The sequence below is a fragment of the Condylura cristata genome, unplaced genomic scaffold, assembly GCF_000260355.1.
Source record: "Condylura cristata isolate star-nosed mole 26May11 unplaced genomic scaffold, ConCri1.0 scaffold00002, whole genome shotgun sequence".
In the NCBI taxonomy this organism is placed as follows: Eukaryota; Metazoa; Chordata; class Mammalia; order Eulipotyphla; family Talpidae; genus Condylura; species Condylura cristata.
This window is the reverse complement of record NW_004567103.1, coordinates 49,152,857-49,175,341: the sequence shown is the minus strand read 5'-3', so window position 1 is coordinate 49,175,341 and position 22,485 is coordinate 49,152,857. Positions and strand designations below refer to the sequence as shown.

At 33.2% G+C, this 22,485-nt stretch overlaps 1 protein-coding gene across 1 annotated transcript in view; it reads right to left on the bottom strand.

The window, feature by feature from the left end:
- The window catches only part of SCN7A (sodium channel, voltage gated, type VII alpha subunit), a 78,371-nt gene that overhangs the window by 39,446 nt on the left and 16,440 nt on the right, over window positions 1-22,485 (bottom strand). The window contains exons 2-10 of the mRNA XM_012727112.1: window positions 15,512-15,749; window positions 11,865-11,977; window positions 11,432-11,521; window positions 9,963-10,091; window positions 7,995-8,086; window positions 6,611-6,817; window positions 5,789-5,858; window positions 4,761-4,902; window positions 500-685 (exon numbers count right to left, since the gene is read on the bottom strand). Of these exons, the coding sequence (XP_012582566.1) occupies window positions 500-685; window positions 4,761-4,902; window positions 5,789-5,858; window positions 6,611-6,817; window positions 7,995-8,086; window positions 9,963-10,091; window positions 11,432-11,521; window positions 11,865-11,977; window positions 15,512-15,736 (1,254 nt within the window). The 5' untranslated portion in view covers window positions 15,737-15,749. The remainder of the gene's footprint in view (window positions 1-499; window positions 686-4,760; window positions 4,903-5,788; window positions 5,859-6,610; window positions 6,818-7,994; window positions 8,087-9,962; window positions 10,092-11,431; window positions 11,522-11,864; window positions 11,978-15,511; window positions 15,750-22,485) is intronic.

The following is a 22,485-nucleotide window of genomic DNA, read 5'->3' as shown; positions in this document are numbered from 1 at the left end:
TAATATATAATACACATATTAAAAATGTTTATCACTTTTACCACAATGCACTCTGATCTTTAGTAAATGTGAAACATCTTTTTTTTTCTTTTAAGACTTATTTATTTATGCCTACAGCACTGGGGTATAGGCCAGATGTGCAGGGACAGCAAGAGGATTCACCAGAGAAAGTGGGGAGCAGAATAGGCAGATGGACGAATTACACTGCTGAGGGGAGCAGTGGGCCAGTCAGGAGAGGTCTGCCATGCCATGTTGGTCACCTTGGGGGCCAGTGATCGAACTTGCACTGAAGCAGCTGTAGCCAGCTTGCAGTGCTCTGTCCTCACCCACTGCGCCACCAGCGAGGCCCCTAAATATGAAACATCTTAACAAAATCACTTTCTTTTATAAATATGTGCCACATATAGATAGGAGGCATCTACTACAAGACAAATATATTCCAAAACTTTTAGACAATAACTGAAATTATTTGATTATAAGAGACATTAAAAATATATACCTCTGCTGCTTTATTTCCTTCTTGAAGTTCTTTGTAAGTCTTCTTAGCTTTTTCAGTAGCTGTCTGCTTTTCTTCTTCATAAGCCTTAGCAATTATGCCCAAATACAAACTTGCCAAATAAAAGGCAAACCAAAAACTTATTGTAACAAAAAATATCATGTAGACCTTTCCAGATGCATAGAGGATCTAAGGAGAGATGTAAAATAGGACAAAAGAATGAAAAACTATTTACCTTTTTGTGTTATTATATGATTTTTAAAATGAAATTTTTTTATGAAAACAATTTAGCTATAGTTGGGATACAATCACAAAACAATTTAAGGACTGGGTCTATCTGAAGAAAAAGCAAAGCATTCTTCAACTTCAAAACATATATGAAAGGTCCAAAATATGGTACAAGTCAGTGGAAGACTGTAGTCATTTTATGAATTTGGGGTGAGCATTTGATGTCTATGTCTTCATTAATAGAGAAAACATGAAAAGAGAAAAAAAACTTTCATGTTCAATTTAAAAATCTGGAGAGTCTTAACAAGGAAGATTATTTTTTCAGTAAGATGACTAAATATATGAAGAATAACAAGCTACAAAATCAGGTTTATTAAAAAGCCTGGGGAGGGGACCTCCCTGGTGGCACAGTGGGTTAAAACACAGCATTAAAAAGCTAAGGCCACTTCAACCTGAGTTAGATCCCAGCCCCGGAGGTGATCCACATGGTACTGTAGACCTCTCCTCACTGGCCTGCTGCTCCCCTCAGCATAGTGTACTTCCTCGATCTGCCTTTTCTGCTCCCCACTCTCACCACCCCTGCACCTCTGGCCTGTATCCCAGTTCTGTATGCATAAATAAATAAATCTTAAAAAAAAAATCTGGGGAAAAGGAACACTTCTAGATGTGTCAGAACACCTGCTATGGTGAAGAATTATTAGACAAATTACATGGAAAGGTCTAATGATTCATTTATATGAGTCATTTGTGGTTAGAAAATCACAAAATTTTACATTCCCAAAGTGAGTATTGACTATCTTTTATTTCATAATTATCATAAAATGTTGGGGACCGAGGCCGGCATCTGGAGTCTGTCAACAGCCATAAAAAGGTGAAATGGAGTCCGGATAGAGAAAAACATCCGGGTTGCAAAAGGCATGTGGGAAGAACCCCTTTGCCCCCACCTTTTCCTTTTCTTCTTTCTTTTCTCGCCCATTTTCGCCCCTCGCGAGACCAACTGCCACCAAAACATGTTGCATTTCTATTGGCCTTCTCCCTTCCTCGCATCCCTCTCCTCCTGTATAAAGCTGAGATAAAAACCTAATAAAAGCTCTTTCTTTGTTCTGCTACACGCGTGTGACTGCTTCTTTTGTTCGCCGGACCTGGGGCCCCGACTCTCCGGCCTTGCTGGTCAAGGTCCCCCGCAATAAAAGATTGATCAGAAAATTTAAAGTTATAAATTTATAAGAAGACATCACAAATCCAAAATATACTCATTGACTTATCCTTACTGATTAAAAGAATATAAACACAATTCAATAAAACAAATGGTAATGATTTTCAAGTATCTATTTGAATCAACAGATAAGTTTTATTTATAGGAAATACTGTGCTGACAATATAGTTAGGAATGTTTATAGCTTAATAGGAAGTTCTAACTTTTATCAAGCAATTTCTTATTAACTTGAAGTATAAACATTTTTAAAGATTTATTTATTTATATATATAGAACTGGGGTGCAAGCCAGAGGTGCAGAGTTGGTGAGAGGCTTCACCAGAGACAGACTGGGGAGCAGAACAGGCAGATTGATGAAGTACACTGCTGAGAGGAGTAGCGAGTGGGTCAGGAGAGGTCTGCTGGGCCATGTGGGTCACCCCGCAGTGGGGGATCAAACTTGCACTGAAGTGGCTGTGGCTAGGTTGCAGTGCTGCGTCCTAACCCGTTGCACCACCAGGGAGGGGCTGAAATATATTTGTTTTTAAAAGCAATTTTAATAAACCTTTTTATCCCAGTGAGTCATTAATTTCAGATTTGGTAAATCCTGAAATTTAGAGGGGGACTTTTCCCCCTCTAAATTAGCTGTCATTTAAGTCATATATCAAGAAGATAGTAATAGAGATTAAAAAGCATTCTACAGAGCATTTACATTAGTAAATGTTTCATGTTCACTATTTCATTAACTCTGTGCCACACATTTATGTGGTATTTACTATTATTTCCAATATATACAAGGGAAATGAAAATTAGGTATGCAAAATGACTTGCCAAAGATCTCACATCTATGAGGGAATGCCTGAATCTAAATTTTTGCTTTTTCCTTATATGATGCTGACAGAGAGGAAAGTAAACACTTAATGGGATAGAAAAATGTGCACTTCTTTATATTTTGCTATGAAATGGGGAGTAATTACCCTTGTATCTTTAGTTTGTTATGATAATCAAATGAAACAATGTATATGAATATATTAGCCGATGGCAAGTATGCAATAAACCTTAATATTTTAAAATACAGCTTCATTCCATGAGAATAGAAACTATTCATTTTTGTGCCCATGACATATTAAAAGTACTTCAATCAAAAATTTGTGTTGAGTGAATGCAAAATAATATTCTCTCAACCAAGAGTTGTAATACTTTCAAGAAATTGCTAAATTTCCCTATCACTAGTCAGTTCAGTTTAAAGTAATATGCAGAGTCCAAGTTCAGTTCAAACTAATGCAAAGCTTACCTATTTTTGCCAATGAAAACTTAGAATGTAGTAGCAATGAAGGTCCTATATGTACTTCAAAACCAGTGCACTCCCAGACAGAATACTCATTTCATGTGTAATAATAAAGAATTTCTTTTAACCCGATATTAACAAGAAAATTAGCTGACAGACTTTGAGAACAATTAGAAAAAAAGACAAGGTATTTACTCTTATAAAAAGTGACACAATCCATAAGTATTCACTCATTACTTTGTTTACTAAAACTTCATCAAACTTTTTTATGTATTAGAGCTGAGCACATAAAGTTAAGGTAATAATAAATACTTCTTTGGTAGTATATCCCCCAGTGACAGGAAAAGCCAAACAAGCAACTGAAAATATAAACAACTAACAGACAAGTTTAGGGTACCATGAAATTCCAGAGAGGATATGCCTAACTGAAAGGAGGATGTGGGGAAAGTTCAATGAAGAAATCTGATTTTGTGACATGAGTCTGAAGTATGAGACTAAAGAGAGATAGAAACATGAATTTAGGCAATGCAGTAAGAAAGTTCATTTAGGAAACAGCAAACTTTTCTTATGCTCAAATAAAGCAGAAAGTATATATTAGGATGTTGTTAGGACATAAATATAGAGAAGTATAGAGAGGCACTATGTACATATATATGAATTTTAAACTTATACCATGGAAATTTAAAAACATTTGAAGGATTTTTATATTAACATTATTAATTGCCTTTACATGTCTACTACACACCATAATTTATCTAATCATAAAAAGCATGGAAAGTGTGTGTGTGTGTGTGTGCATGTATGTGTTTTTTAAAAAGTGTTCCTTCAACTATAAAAACTTGAAATTTAAAGCAAAGTTTTAATTTTATACAAAATCCTGTGATGTTAACTATGTTGCTAAAATAGCACTGTATATTCTACTATAAATATCAATTATGGAGAAAGCCTCTCATAACAGCAAACTGCTATTATAACTGATTAACTATTAAAGGCTAATGAGTAGAAATAGAAGATCTGAAAAGAAATAGCACTTTGCAGGCATTTATAGATAATGGTTTAATATATGGTAATTTCATAGGTTTAATTTTTGTTAACTAAATAGTACTTAATAATGTTCTTAGCTAATATATATATATATTAGTATTATATATAGTTATACATATAGTTTATATATATATATATATATACACACACACACACACACACATATCAATATAGCAAATGTATGCTATTACAAATTAGGAGAATAGGGCAATGACATTTATGTTATGTTTGGTGAGGATTATCCAACAGCTCTGATCTGAAGTGTCTTCAGACAAAAAGCAAAATACATATATATGGACTGACGCTGTAGTATTCTTTCAGGATTAAATGAGATATGCATAAGAGCTCAGCTTTGGGTAGTTCTGGCATATATTTTGATATTCTGGTTCTTTTTCTTCTGTCTCCACTTTTTCTACATAATAATTTAATTCATTACATTATATTTGACTATTATTTTAGAAGGGAGGAGCATAACACCCTTTCACACATGGGCAAATTCTCCATTCTTACCTGGTGATAAAGTGCTTCAGGGAAATCCTGTGTCATTAATCGAAATAGGGAAAGTAAGGCCCAGCCGAAACTGTCAAAATTTGTATAGCCACAGTCAGGATTTGCACCAGCTTTCATACACACATATCCTTCAGGGCATTGACTAAAGAAGATAAAGAAAAGAAAAAGTGCTTACTCTTAGGATACTTTCAGTTTATGGCCAAACAATAAATGTACAATCTGCCCATTAATAATAAATAAAGGGCTCCTTTTTCTCCAGGGAGTCTTTCCCCAGCCAATACCCAGCTAAAAAGCTGTGAGTGAGATTTTAAGTTGCTGTAAAAGAAGCATGATAAGCTAACAGAAAAAAAAAAGGGGGCAGCACAAATGGCTTTTGTTAGCCCTTCCTTAAAGCTTTGTTTATTACCTATACTTCACTTTCAAAAAATAAAGTGCAACTGAAGGAAAATAACACTGATAGGAATAAAACTACTATAGTAATTGAGGGTTTAATTTTCAAATGAACTGATCCTAAACCCTTAGACATTATCGTTTGAGGCTGAGAAAATATTTATCATATAAATAATTTATAAGTAGTACTTACATCTTTGGTGGAATGATCAGATTAAATATTTTATTAATGTAATCTGTAGTCATACAAGATATGCAGGTCATAAATACATGAAATCAAAGTATGTCTTTAATATTTCTTTTCTCCAAAGGCTTCTGGCCAAAGAAAAGATAATATTGTCTTTCTTGATAATTCTCACTAGCTTTGTGCTACACAGAAAATAGTGTTAGATCCTTGTTTAATTCTCAGATCTGCCATGTTGACCTTGAATAAATAATTTAATTAGTCTGTCAATTGCTTCTTTCTGTAAAACTGAATTAATAGTATTCCATATTTCATATTTCAGAATGCTTTTGATGATTAAAATGAGATGATGTCATCAAATGAAAACCATCATTAAAAGCAGTAACAGCCATTCAATAAATATTAGTGATTGCTGAAAACTAACTTGATAGATGAAAGCATTAACAACATTTACCCAGCATCTGTTTCATTGCCACAAAGAAGAGCAGATCTTTCTCCTTCCAAATAATAAAAGTTGCCTGTTTCTGAAAAATAGGACAGAAATTATATTTTGTATGTTGTCCATATGCCTGTTTAAAACTACATAGAAGATGAACATCTCTCTCTATAGTGAGAAGGAAAAATATATAACCTGACCTTATTTTAATTTAGGAAACTGCCCTTTTTATCTAGTATATGCTGAAGGCCAGAAGCTCTCTGGCAATTTGTGTACTTCAATGTCCCCAGAATGACAAAGATCAGAATAAAAACAAGAGAATCCCTTTCAAAATTAGACCTCAGGGTAATACATAAACCAAATAGCTATCACCAGATACCAAAGTATAGCTTCCCAAGATGAGTTTGTTTGAAAGTATTTAAAATAGGCAATAGTAATTGAAATCCAACAAGAGTAGAAATTTCTATAATGTGGACCATTTTTTAAGCTTATATGGTCACTTCAAAGTTTCTAATGAGTAAATCTACATTTATATTTTAAATATCTTTACTGAATATAGTATGATGAGGACTTTACTCTTATGAAGTTATAAATAAGATATAGCCATTCTTTTAAAGAATAACCTTTGTAAATTTAGCAATTCCAAACAGGTTTTCCTGTTTTAACTGTCTGAAGTCTGGAACTTTGTTATTCTAATGAAATCATATAAATTAGCACATCAGCATAGTTATGGCATTTGCTTGATGTTTATTTTAATGTTGAATTTGTTCTGAAGTTGAGTGTTGAACATTTTTATGAAAACCACTCCACCAATGGACACAGATAGCAAGTGATTCTTACCTCGAACATAATACGGATTCTCAGTTTTGTTGTGTGGGATTTCAGTTTGGTTTTGTTGGGGCCATCGCAAACATTTATGCTTGAGCTTGCCAATGAAAAATTCCTTCCCAATAAGAGTAAATATGCTCAGAAAAAACAGAGTGAGAAGAATGATTCCAATAAGTTTCCTCAAGCAATGGGTAAGGATCCTTACATAAGACTTAAGACCTGAAAGATAAAGTTTTGGTTTTTGACAAAATAAAATAACAACATCAAAAAGGTAACACTAGTAAGCTCTTCCATGGCAAATGTATGCTCCACCAGTAGCTACATGTTATATCATCTAATTCACCATTATCTTAATATAATAAGAATGAATAAAACTCAAACTTAGAAGTTTCTGCATTGATACTATGTATTATATTTGACAATAATTCAGATATAATGCTTTAAAATTATTATTAGTTTGTTTCTTTTTACTACATAGAGGACAAACTTTCTCTCTTGGTTACTGCTTTAAATTCAAATCACCACTGTTTACAAGCAAAAAAAAAAAAGATATAGAGATATAAATCAAAATTATTTGCAAATGTCAAAATAAAGTTTGAAATAGCAGTGGCTCGTACTATTCCCTCATATACATTTTAACATTTCAATTTTTGGAACTGATAGAATAAATCATGAAGAATTTCTATGGTTAGTATTGAGAGTAACATCTAACTGTGATATATGTAGATTGTGTTTATATCAGAATGCTCTTTAATCAAGAATTCAACTTTAAAGCTAAACTTACTTAAGGACATTCACTTTCTAAGTATTAAATAATACATGCTCAATTCTGAAAATGCAGAAAACAAGAAGAAATAAAACCCCCAAAATATGTAATTGCTCTTCAGAGATGAAATTATTTTCCTTCCTTTCCTTTTCCTTCCTCTCTACTCTTTTTCCCTAGCTCTCTTCAATGTTTTATTTTACCCTATCACCACAAGGTATGTATCCATCACCACAACCCTAAATTGTCTTTTTTTGTCCAGTCCAGATATAGGATACAAGTGTCTGGCCTTCTTCAAGGTACTCTAGCAGACCTAAGTTGCTTATAGGTCTTTTTTAGTCTTATCACACTTGTTGAATTTATTGATCTAACTACTTCATAATACTTCTGAATCACAATATCCAAAAAAACCAATATATTTTGATTAGTCTATTATCTTAAATATTGATACTCCCTCAAATAAATGACAATTAGATGTTACTTTGGCCTTTCTTAGATTGACTAATAAAGTTAAAGATCAGATAATTTATTAATTGCAGAGGTGAAACATTGCTCAATTTAATAGTTCTTAAATGAGTATACAAAAATACAGAAGGCAAAAATTAACAAAAGGAAGCTAGTGTCAATTCTTACCTTGGATTAAAGGAATGATTTTCAGAATTCTCAAATTCCTTACAATTATGAAGACTGATAGGAATTTTTGAGGTGAGTATCTCCCTATAAGCCTGTGGAATTAAATTACGGTTATTTAATTCCGTTTTTTTTTTTTTTTGCCTCTTTGAAAATTATTTTTTTTAATAAAAATGTATTTACTTATGCATATAGAACTGGGGTACAGGTCAGAGGTGCAGGGGCAGTGAGAAAATTCACCAGAAACAGAGTGGGGATCAGAGCAGGCAGATAGAGGTACAATGTTGAGGAGAGCAGCCGGCAGGACAGAAGTCTGCCATGCCATGTTTATCACCTCTGGGCCTGGGGATCGCACCTGCACTGAGGAAGCTGCGGCTAGCTTGCAGTGCTGCATCCCAACCTGTTGAGCCACCAGGGAGGGCCCTGAAAATTATTTTTAAAACACATCCTATTGTTTCCCATGCTTTACTATTCCACATTATAAATAGTTGCATTATTAACAAAGCTGCTACTAAATAAAAGATAGTTGGGTAAATATTAATCCACAAATAAATCCTAAGAGTGTATAAACTTTTGATAGTGTGAGTACTCTTATTCTATTGTCAATGTGTTATATTATATTCATAAATATATATATAATATAATTATAGAAAAGATAGTTGAAATAAGAAAAATCCATCTTTTAAAAAATTAAAATTCATTAAGCAAGCTTCTTGTGATATTGGTAATGATGTTGGTGATTTTGATGATGAGATGACAGTGATAATGATTGGGAAAATGACGCTGATGGTAGAAGGTGTCCCAAAGCTAATGGTGTAGCCTCTCTAGCCTGACTGCTTCTGTGGAAACTCAGGCTCCACTATTTACTAGTTGTGTGACAACAAAAGTTACTTAACCATTTTTATGTCTCTCCTCAAAGTAAGAGAGGTATAATAATACTTCCCATTCTGAATTATTTGGTAAGGATTAAGTAAGTTAATATATGTGTAAAGTGCATGCACTAACACCTGGCCTAATCCAAGAAGTCCTTAAACATTAACTTTATTAGCTAAGTGTCAGCTAACAGCAACAGAAAGAATTAAGATATATGCATCAGAAATAATGGTAATAATAGTAGAAGTGGTAATGATTATAATTCCAGCTATATGCTACTATTTTTTGATTGCTTATCAAGTAGACACTGATTCTGTTCTTTATAGAGGTCATTGTAAAAACGTATTTAATACCCTATAAATGTAATATTACTTCACATAATTTTTATAGCAGTTTGATACCAGTGATTATTTCCTTAACCATAAAAAAATCTACTATATAGAATCATTGAAAAATAAATACACATACAAATAATTAGAATTTATTGTAGCACTCTAGAAACTGTGATTATGTGTGTGTGTGAAATACCTTATTCGGTTAGAATATTTACTGATATTAAGCAATGTAATTAAATAAATATTAGATTGGAGATAATATGAGCTATTCTAGAATCATTTCCCAAATCACAGGGGATTTTCTGTTCATTGAAAATAATCATTTAAAATGCAAACATTGGGCCCTCCCTGGTGTCCATAAAAAAGTATACTATATAAAAACATTGAAAAATAAATACACATACAAATAACTAGAATTTATTGTAACACTCACCGCCCCTGCACCTCTGGCTGTACCCCAGTTCTATATGCATAAACAAATAAAATCTTTAAAAAAAAACAATAAAATACAAACATTAAGTCTCTATTATTTTTGCTTCCTTTAGGACACAGTTTCCCATTTCTTTTATTTTTATTGCATATTCTGAAAACAGTTCAATTAGCGCTACCTGAGAGAACTCACTATGATTATGGATTCGTGAACTATTCTTTATTCACTGGATTTTTGCAAACATAACTTTCTCAATGTGAATGTTTCTATATAAAAAGAATTTGCTCAGAAAAATATTAAGATGGGATGTTTGCAGACTAAAGAAATACTCACTCAAACAAGGTTACAATGAAATCAAGCCAGTTCCATGGATCACCAAAGAAATAGAAAGATCCTACCCAGATGCCTCTTGCAATGAGTTTCACAAGTATTTCAAATGTGTAAATTCCAAGCAAAGTTGTCCTGCAAAAAAAATGCCATGGGGTTAAAAGTGAGATACTACATTGGCAGTGCTGAAATACTATGTCTATGAAAACCATCTAGCAGTCAACCACCAACCAACCACAACACGCAAAAGCATGTGTCCTTAAATTGTAGGTTAGGCCTCCAGAGTTTCTAGGGTGGATGTATCTTGTGGTATTAACCATGAAATTTACCTAGCAGTTTTTTCAAAAAGTTCCTACTCCAGGTTTACAGTCTTCATGTATATTTGGATAAATGATGAAAATACTAAACATCAAACTTATTCCACATTAGAAATCATACAATAATTGGACCTTCCTGATGGTGCAGCGGGTTAAAGCACAGCACTAAGAAGCTAAAGCCACTTCCTCATGAGTTTGCTTCCCGCCTGCCCCAGAGGTGACCCACATGGCGTGGCAGACCTCTCCTGACTCTCCCGCTGCTCCCCTCAGCAATGTACTTCATGGATCTGTCTGCTCTGCTCCCCACCCTGTCTCTGGTGAAGCCTCTCGCCACCCCTGAGTCTCTGGCCTGTACCCCAATTCTGTATGCACAAATAAATAAAAAAAAGAAATCATAAAATAATTAATTTAATGAAAGGCAGTAAGAAAGACCTTTATTATGTGCATAGTCAATGACTTATGGTGAATCAGCATTATATTTGTCTTTCAAGCTAGTATTATCTTTATCTTCTTAAAACTAGTTTTAAGAACAATGTTAAAGCTTGAGAGTAATCATGAAAAAAGACTGCTTCTTTAGAAAACTTACTAAGTCTTACCCCAGTTGTAGTCCATGCAAGTCAAACTATGCAAGTACCTCAGGAAAGAAAAGTAGAACAGAAAACAAGGGAAGAAAATAATTTCTTAGGAATGGAAAGGAAGCAATTTTAAATGTGAAGTAAACTAAGTGAGGAATTGAAATAAATCTGAGGCACTGAAAAGTTTATAGTAATCATTAATAATTAATTTTAAAGTAAAACTTCACTTGTATAATACCACAGATATTATATATTTTATCATTGTTTGACAATAAAAGATTACTTCCCTCAGATGTGATCATCATAACTAATAGAGACATTTAAAATCCAACTAGGAGTAATAAAAGGGCAAGAAGTGCCATTAAAATTTAAACGATATATCTGTTTTCATTTGGAAAATTCATCATTTTGTATAATTATTATTGTGTAAGTGTATAAATACTACATACATACAATGGATATTACCTATAAAACTAAATACTAAATTGTACAATGGTATAGTATATCACATATAATGTACTATTGTACAATATGTTAAATATAAAATTAATTATGAGAGCATATATAAAAATGCATAACTTACTGTAATGCTGGGCCCCATTCTGGCAATTCAGTCATGGGCATAAAAATGCAATCAATCAGGACGCTAATTAAAATTGACAGTTGGAAAAAAGTAGGTCACAGTCAAGGAATAACAAGTAATAAATGATATTAGAAATGTTTCTATAATCTGTTTATTTACCTGTACATGGTTGTAAGATAAAAGTTTCTAAAATATCAAAATGTATATTCTCTATATAAAAAAAAACAATGAGAATTAACATTTGTGAATATTTACTATTGTCATGTATGTTAGAAAGTATATTTTAAATGTATTTTCAAATATGAAACATTTAGAGCAGTATAACCCAGATTTCAATGATATACCAATTCTAAAGGGAAAAGACTGCCATAGCATTTTAAAAGATTAGTTACATTTTATAGTAGTGTAGTTTAAAGACAATAGAAAAGGATATGGATGGACGAAAATCTTAATAGTTGCTCCTCTAATTGAGCCAAAAGGAGACAATGTACACCAGGTGGCATCGAATCTGAAGATCATTCTCTTTTTATTTAATACCATGAAAATCTGTAAGAAGGGGAAAAATTAAGTGGAATCAGGACTAAGAAACATATCATTCAGTTATTAATTCTGTTACATGTTTCTTATAATCCATATTATTTTAGAGACTAAATTAAATGGAAATGGTTTTTTAAAGAAGTATTAATACTTAGGAAAATTGATCTTTTATTATTTTTGCCAGTGTTCTACCAAAGAAAGCTACTTGCTATGCACATTTTCCTGCAGAACAAATGTAATAGAAACAAAGCTATACAATCATCAGCAAGGGAGTTTTGAAGTGCTATGTTTCTGATCTGAGCTAGTTCACCCCTCCTTCAGCAATCTAATGGTCCCCAGCTCCAGGGCGGTTACCACATTGATGCCAAATTTAGTGTGGGCACCCACATGGCATAGTGCATTACGGCCCAGAACTCCTGGCTTAAGCACCACCTCTTTCTCAGTCTCCCAAATAGGCAGGCTCCTTAAGATACGTTTAAACGTACCAAAATGTACCACATGTTAAAAAAGATTATTTCAGGACCCTTCCTGTTGGCATAAGGGCTTAAGCACAGTACTATGAAGCTCTCCACAGCCACTGCAGCATGCGTTCAATCCCCGACCAGGGAAGTGACCCATATGGTGAAACAGACCTCTGCTGTCTCATCTGCTGCTTCCCCCAGTAGTGTATTTCAGTAGATCCTCCTGGTCTATGCCCTACTCTGTCTCTGGTGAATCCTCTCACCTATCACACCATTTCTTATATGAATAAATAAATAAGTATTTTCTAAAAATTATTTCAAGACCATAATAAAACATGTGATTGCATAGTAACAACAACACAAAGCATTGAAAATTAACATTAATTATTTGTAATAACCCATAGATATGTTATTGAAATAAATACATTAAAAAATAAAATTATATCATGTAAAGCTAATATGTTGGGATAGAGAAGTATTAAAATAAAAATATAACAAAAGTTCAGAAATATCCTAGAATTTAGTCTTAAATTTTGTGTAATACATGTAGGTTTGTGTATTTATAATAAATGAAAGTATTTATATATCTGCTTGTGTACACACTCATATATACAATTTTACTATACATACACATTCATTTTGAAATTTCACTTATCATGTGTGCATAAATTTATATAGATTATAACAAATAGTATGTAATATACTGAATACAACACAATGTTATCAAATGTTATTATGTGCTAATATACAGAATATAATATAATCTTTCATATACTATGGCATCATGCAATGAGATTCAGGTATATAAAATGACTTGACATTTATATTTTTGCATCTGTACAAACATATTAGTGAATACATGTATATTAATATTTTATGAATACATGTTTTAAATGGAACTAACTCTATGCTATCATTCTCTTCAATAAAATACTTATTCAACATATAATCAGCTGATATCTGTGCCTGTATTGTAACTATTTTCCAACTTCCCATTTAAAACTGCAAATCAAATTAAAAGGACCAAAAAAAAAATCTAAAATGTGTTTTTTTGTGGCCTCCCTTGTGCAACAGATTAAAAACAGCACTATAAAACTAGTAATAACTGCCTCAGCACAAGTTCCATCTCCAGCCATGGAGATGACCCTATGGCGTGGCAGAACTCTCCTGTCTCACCCGCTGCTCCCCTCAGCAGTGTACTGCATCAGTAGGCCTGTTCTGCTCCCCACTTTGTCTCTGGTGAATCCTCTCCTTGCCCTTGCAGCTCTGGCCTATACCTCAGTTTTGTATGCATAAATAAACCTTTTTAAAAATGTGCTTTTTGTGAATTTTTCCAGAAAAACCTCAAACTTCACACAAGATATATTTGCAAGATAACCAGATTACATGTCATTGTGATGAAATGAGTAATTCCAGACATAATAACTTTCCAGTTAATGATTTAATATTGAAATTATTTAATTTTAGAATTATTTGCATGTAATCTTTATCACAATAGACAATATAATCAACTCTTAATAATTTTGTAATCATTAATACGTCTTTTATTCTGTTATGTTTATATACTGGATTTGTTTTATTTTTCATAATCATTAGTTTTATTTTCAGCAACAACACTAGATTTGCCCACCACATCAGTATACAATATAAAGAACTCAGAACTCTTCTGTATTAAAGTTACCTCTAAGGTTATACTATGTTATATAAAGTGTTAGGACTTCAGCATAGCAAATCTGGAAGTAGAACACAACTGAGGTTGAAGCTACATTTACACTGAAATGTTCTCAAAGTTTTATAGGTGTTTTATAGATAATAATACATAATACCCATAGAGGTTATCAGAAATACTGGAGTCTCTTTGTTAATATATACATTTACACTGCAAAATGCCAATACTCTTCTACAAAGCAAGGTATTCAAAAGAAGTCTGTGGTTAACAAAATGATCACTTTGAGTTCCATCCAGGGACATTGATTCAATTCCATTTCACCCATTTGGAAATATCAATAAGGTTCTTAAAAATATCAAATTACATTTGCCCACAATCTTACATATATATGTGTGTGTGTGTGTGTAAAATTCTTTTTTTTTTTCTTTTGGACAGTAGCACAAATATCTTCCAGGCTAGAAACTTCAGCATTTTAGTCCACAGATCATTCGTTTCTTCTCTGATTTATTACATCTTTGTCTTTTCAAAACATTCCCATAATCCAGTTCAGGCCTCTTGATTTCAGAACTGGGCTATTCACTCTATGACATCTTTCTGACACTATTTATTCCATGCACTAAACATTTAGAAATCTACAGAATAATCTCATTTAAACAACATTTATCACTCTAGTCTTTTGGCTACTGCATTCAATCCATATTGACTGATCCATTATCTCATCTTATTTCCCACATATTACAACACAAGTATAGGGTCCTAACTCTATATCCATCCCTTCTCTCCCCTATTCCAGAATTAATTAATCGTGTCTGTTAATATATCTTCCCTTCACCATTTTAAAATTTAAAGGCTCACCAAGCTGTAACTTCATTTCTATTTCCTTAATGAAGCATTTTACAACATTTTCAGTTTACAAAGATCTCTCTTTTCTGACCATAATTATTCTTATTTTGTTATGTTGTGCTTGTTCTTGGATTGTTAAAATATTTAGTAGATTTCTGAAGTTATTCTGGGGATAAGATAGGATGTGATTGTATGAATAAATAAAAATGATAAATAAAATATAGGTTGGCTTTATTCTAAGGAATGAGTAAGCACATCAACAACTTTTGAAATGTTTGTACCTATCATAGAAATTTCATTGTTATTTTTAAATCAATAACTTTAAATAACCAACATGCTCCTACCCCAGCCCCAAATTTAGCAAGTTATTACAGTATAGCCCAACCCCAAACAATCTAACCTATCAGTTTAGATAAAATTCAAATATATGTGAAATTTCTTACTCAGTTTTCTATATCTTACAATGACTTTGATATTTATTATTTATTCTCTTTCCATACCATTTCAATTACATTTTTATGAAACTCTAGAAAATGAAAGTGTAACACAATCAATTCCACTAAGCCCTACCTTTTTATTCTTGTAGTATGGGTCCACATCTTCCAAGGGCTCTGATATCAATCCTTTAGGAAGATTTCCATAAACAAATGGAAGCTCCTTTCCAACTTCCAAGTCAGTATTTGGTTTTAAATCTTCTTCATGCTCCTCACTGTGTTTTTTAGCAATACGCTGTTTAATAAGTTCAAGAGACTCTCTGGTAAAAGGCACAAGGCTCTTAGGTTCTAGAGAAGCCATTTCCAATTTTTACCTGCAAGAAATAATTTTTCTTCAGTTTTATACAAAAAGTGGTAAATTGGGATAAACTACAATTAAAACATTAGGATATGAATAAAAGAACAATAGCCAAATACATGTATCCAAGGAACATTCTTAAAATTTAAGCTTTACATTACATTTTGTCATACTTAATTTGTAATTTTACGAAGTAGCTAATTTTGCTTCATTTATTTGCCTATTGAATCATTTTTCTTTTTCTGAAGTATATCTTTCATTTTCTCCTTTATAATGAAAGATTTTAAAGTCACTGGAGACCAATTTTGATTATTTCACACAGAAGACTTTTTTGTTCAAAAGCAGTCTATATTGTCTCTGGATCTCACGCTTTGTAGCTCTTCTTATAGCTCTGATTATGTCTCCTGATTAAATTCTTCCTTAAAAATATTTAATAACTTTTGAAATTGTGTTTCTTACATGGAATTTCTTGAATATAGGTCAAATAGTGTTATATTGAGCCAAGCCTTTTTGCTAGTATAAACATATAAAACAGATAAAATCATGAAGTTTGGAAGACATCTACATCCATATCTTAAATTCTGTTTCTAATGTACTGAGAGGTATCAATCAAATTAGTTAATATTTTTAAACCTGATGGTCATAAAATTGGGATTTCTCTTTGGGTTAAATAGTATAAGATAAAATAATATTGCTGTAATTACCTACTCCAGTGATTGGCAGATAATAGGTAGGAAATAAATATGAATTTTTAATTGTGATAACATTATTATGTCTTCAAAATATAAGTGAAACTGAATAGAATAATTTATAGTAGAAATAAATACAAAATTTTAAAATTTCAACTAAGGCAACCAACCTACACAAGTTCAGGGGAAGAGGAATATGTTTTTGTACCACAGAAAGCCAATGGCTTTACTTAATCACTATTGCCTTACAAGTCAATACTGATTTGTGCCTGCCAAGGAAGCTAATACAACTTTCGTGTAGTGAATGAAAATGGAGCAGGCAGTCCTTCTCTATTCTGCTTTAATCCATGACCACAGATAGAAGGTATGTATGTAGACTGGAGAGTCTTCCAAAAGAATCAGAATGTTGATTAGGTTCAACCATCTGTGGCCAAGTAAAAGAATCAATGACCTATCAATTGAAGCATAAAACACTCAAGTAGAATATTATTGTTTCTAAGTATCTGAATGATTCTTTCGTAGAAAAGAAGTTAAACATATATTTTTCTTAAAAAAGATAAATTAGGATCAATGAGTTGAAGTCAGAATATATTTGGCTCAGGATAATAAATACTTATTTTCAAAATAGGTATATATAAGCAGAAAAAGTTCCCTGTTGCGAGCAATCAGGAAGCATGGACTTCTTCACTGTTGTGAAGAACAATTTAATTGTATCCAAACATTGAAAGGTGGCAAACTATAATTGTGAACTTTCCAATATAAATCTTTGGACTGACATTTCATAGAGTATCACATGACCTAAAAGCTTAAATATAACTAAACTAAACCTATGAGTCATTATATTAACAAAACCATTACATTAACAGAGTATTTTTACATTTATCTTTTCAGATTACAATAAAAGTCTTCTTGTATTTTCTTCTTTAAGGGATTCATTCTGATTGCCAATAAACATTATGAAACATATGTGTATAAAGAATAAAAGAATGTTGCTGAAGGACAGAATTAGAGCTTGAGTGGTGAGCTTGATGGAATATATACAAATGTTAATTTCTAGTGCTATGTATCCAAAACTTACATTATAATGTCCTACAATAAAGTTAGGGAAAAAAATACCCAAAAACTTGTCCTTAAAAGTGTATAAAATGGAGGTTGTAAACTTGCTGTAAAGAAGCTGCCTTTATTGAAAATATTTTTGGGGCCCTCCCTGGTGGCGCAGCGGGTTAAAGCACTGCACTAAGAAGCTGAAACCACTTCTGCATGAGTTCCATTCCCGCCTGCCCCGGAGGTGACCACATGGTGTGGCAGACCTCTCCTGACCCGCCCGCTGCTCCCCTCAGCAGTGTACTTCGTCGATCAGCCTGTTCTGCTCCCCACTCTGTCTCTGGTGAAGCCTCTCACTGCCCCTGAGCTTCTGGCCTGTACCCTAGTTCTGTATGAATAAATAAATAAATCTTTAAAAAAAAAAAAAAAGAAAATATTTTTGGACACCTTCCATTGAAACCTCAAAATTCTACTTACCTGCCGCTAGTCCAAATACAATCTCCCCTTTTTGTTTTCGTTTTCCGTTGTCACTTCCTAACAATAATCTTGATTCTTCATTCTGCTCCCTACTAATTATGAGACCCCAATAATATAGCCTGTGCTATACTTTCCTTAAATTCTAAACTTTAGAATTCCCCCATGGATATCATGTTCTATAAAACGGACCACACACAAAAAACATAGTTTGCAGAACTGACTTTGAGTATTATTTCTCTCTCCCAACTTTATTGGTTATCCCAAAAGACTTCCATAGTGATAGGCTGACACTGAATGAAACTAGTTTGTGTAGTTGACTAGGTGAATGCATAGATTACAGGCATTGTCTTCTATGTTATGACAAAGGAATGCAAACACTCATCAAATGGAACTGGCTAATGTCCAAATTCTAGATGGCTGAGTGAAGATTGTAAATTATTAATTGTTAAATCATAATTCAGTAAGGGCATTTCTCTGGGGAATTTATAAAATATGGCTCAGGTAGTATGCTTTCCAGTGAGTGACCTTAATGCAGTGTAAAATCCTGAAAAAAATACAAAAAAAAAAAAGATTACTAGCTAATCTGCCATTAGAGTGCCTTTCTTAAAAGGTAAGTTTTGGCAAGAATTACATCAAAGACAACTCAGGTATCCTTGGACTCTAACAAAGTTTCTGTTGTAATAATATCTTATATTGTTGATTAAAGTACAAGTCACTACTCTGATATCAATGGAAAGGACCAGAATTAGCATCGATATAGGGGAGCATACTATAGAAAAATAATTTTCTATCAAATAATAATTTGAACATCTGAGCAAGAATCAATAGTAAGCGTAATAATTCAGTAATTATAATTATTAGCTCACTTAGTGAGTGACTACAATTTGTGAGTTGTTATGTTGGATTAGATATTTCTAATTCTACTAGCTCATGTTCTTACTTGACATCCTTGTGTGTATTATTTTACATTGAAGAAAAATATTTAAGAGTTTTAAGTCTTCTCCACTGTTGAATAGAAAGCAGAGTTGTAGAGATAGCTGCTAACCAAGGAGTGTTTTGAAGTTATTCCACAAAATTTCTTACAAGTTATGTTTCAGACACATATAAATAATTTGATACTATAATATAGCCACATTAAAGACATCAAAAACCCACTGGGCTTGCTGGGGTAACTTAACTGCTAACTTGAATCACTGAGCAGTTGCTGCCAAGTGGGATTGTCTAGAAATTTTCTTTATGTAAAAGTCATTAAGTCAGGCCCTCCCTGATGGCACAGCGGGTTAAAGCACAGCACTAAGAAGCTAAAGCCACTTCCACATGAGTTCGATCCCTGCCTGCCCTGGAGGTGACCACATGGCGTGGAAGACCTCTCCTGACCCGCCCGCTGCTCCCCTCAGCAGTGTACTTCATAGATTTGCCTGTTCTGCTCCCCATTCTGTCTCTGGTGAATCCTCTCACTCGCCACATCTCTGGCTTGTACCCCAGTTCTGTATGAATAAATCTTTAAAAAACAAAAGTCATCAAGTCAAAAACTGTAAAATCAAGGTGAACAAGCATAATGAACATTAACTTGGAGGAATATAGGTGGTTCCCAGCATAATACCCCACTCTTTAGGAAATATGTAATTATCTAAATCATGTTTATATTGGATGAAAGAAGCCTTACTCCAAAAGGTCACACACTACATGATCCACTTTACATGAAGGAATGAAAGAGATAAAATCCTAATTTTTAGGAGTGAAATGGGCAGTGATTGTGAAGGATGATAGAACTTTCTGGGGTGATAGTAATGTTCAACATCCTATACTCATTTGGAGCATAAAGGTATATACATTTGTGAAAATTATTACAATACTACCCTTAAGATTTGAGCATTTATTTGTTTTATCTTATAAACAAACATTGAGTAACTCACTGAAGTATGACGTGCTTATGGGTGAGATCACTTGTATTTCAACTTATTTAAAATAAGGCATCCAAAAATAAAAAAGACTTAGTGAATAGGTTGAAGAATGCATATCTATATGTATACAGCAAATGTTATAAACTGATAACTGAAGACTCCAGGTGCTGAATGTACAGTTCTGTCAACTTTCTGAATATTTGAAATATCTGATAATAAATATTGACAAAAGATTGGTTCTGGAGTTAAGAGTGTCTGGATTCAAATCTGGTTTGTAGATTGTGATCTTAAGCAAGGCACTTAATCTTTCTCAACTGCCTCATTTTCTCAAGTATAAAGTGTTAATAGTAAGAGCACTTACTTCATATTGTAATACAAGCACCGAATGAGTTCAACATAACGCCTCTAGAATAATACCTGCCAGGTACTACATGCTCAATACATATTGTTACTATTTTTAAACCGTTTAACATTGTACTTTTATATTAAACATTTGAACTAAAATTATTGTCTTTTTTTCTGGAATTTATAAAAGAATGAGGCATAATTTAATGTAATTTTCACTAGTAAATCTGTTATAATACTCACTTATAATAAACAATTCTAATATGGGACACCCTTACATAATAAAAGTGTTTTGGTTTTACATTTTCTGCTATGTTTGCATCTGTTTTCTCATTAGTCTTTCAGATTTTTATTCTTGTTGCTTTCAGGTTGCTTCTATCTGCTTCATCTTCTAATAATTGCTTCTAACTTGCTCAGAATAATTACCACAATAATAGACTGCGAGTGGCAGCCCAAGATATCCAATGGAAAAAAAAAGGCAATCATACTATAAAAATTTTGGCTCTTACACATTCTTTTCTACTCTTGTCTCCCATTACTTAAAAGTCCCATTACTTTCTTGTCTAGAGACATAACCTCAAGCCTTGAGACTGATAAATGATGACTGTTAGATAAATAATGCAGATCATATTTCTCTTTAGATTCTCAACTCCAGTCAAGTTTAGGAGAGCTGATGATACTTCTTTTTATTACAAGCATAATCTAAACATGTCACTATTATTATCTGATGACCAAAAGTCCCAACGGTAGAATATTTCTATGTGGGAGGGCTGTTTGAAAGACAGCTGACTGGAAAGACCTAATGTCTGATAGAAACAGTCATGTACTCCCTGAGTTTATGTATAAACTCTGGTCTCCAACACTGGCTCTGAACTCACTCTATTGCATAACTACTTCAGAGTCTTGGATTCTTCTTGTATTCACATCTCATTACTCCAGCAGGCCCTGTCTTTCTTCAACTCAACCCAACTCTTTTCCTAGCCCCTGTGATTGTTTGACCCTTTCCTGACTTAAATAACTGTTAATTTATTATTTTTTTCTCATATACTTTGCAATTGTGTCCTGCTCAGGATTTTGCCTTTAGATTTCAAATTTGTCTTTGGCTTCTCTGTATGTGAACCTGACCTGGCATTGACCTACTCTGAGTCTCAGTTCTGTTTTTTTTTTTGCCAACTTCATGTTTCCTGATTGCTCAACTCTATCCTTCCTTAGTACTCTTGCCCTAATCTCTCTAAGACTTCTTGGAGCAATTATTGGACTATGCTATCTTGCAGAAAGAAATGGTAAACAAGTAAGTCTCTCCAAAATTTATACATGTCATTTTACTTATTTTATTTTTAGCTTATTTTAATATTTAAGTTTTAGATATACTTTACAAAGTTCCGGTGTTTAAAAGAAACTACATTGTTCTTGCAATTTGATATGTCATATATGGAATTATTTTAATCACACTGTTTTTACATTTATTTATTTAGCAATCATTTTCAAAATGTATACTTATTAATGACAACCATTGTGGCAAGCAACAGAGCTGGTAATAATAATAAAGTATAATCACTGAACTAAAGAGCCATGGAAGACAGATCTGTAAACAAATAAGAACCAAGTCATCTTGGACATTTCTGAAAATTAATGTTTCAAGAGCCATAGAGAATGAAATGAAGATAATCTTCAACATACCAGGTATACTATCTTCTATAGAGTCTGTGTTAAATTTTCCAATAATCTGAGAAAAATGTCTATCTTCTTGAGGTAAGGAGCAGTTTAGGGCAATAAGCTTCAGAATGATAGTCAGTATACAGAATGAGATTACAAATTTACAACCAGTGTTAGATAACAAAGTCACTCTGTCTGCATCTGACTACAAATTTACTAACAAAGAAAAGAAGGAAAGTTTAGTGGCTGCTGAAATACCAGCAAGGGATGCAGGCAATGAGGGTCTCCTTCCTCAAAGTCAATTTCCATTATGACAGTGATAAACAAGAGAAACCGAAGTTGGCAGGAACATAAAGCTGAATTTGCCTTCAATATTTTTACTTGGGGGAACCTCCCTGGTTATCCAACTGGTTAAAGCACAGCACTATGAAGCTATCATAGCCACAGCAGCACCGAGTTTAATCCCTGGCCAGGGAGCTGACCCACATGGAGTGGCAGACCTCTCCTGACCGCCTTGCTGTTCCCCTGAGCAGTGTACTTTGTTTCAATCTGCCAGTTCTGCTTCCCACTCTGTCGCTGTAGAATCTTCTCGCCCCCTCTGGCCTGTACCCCAGTTCTGATGTATAAATAAATAAAT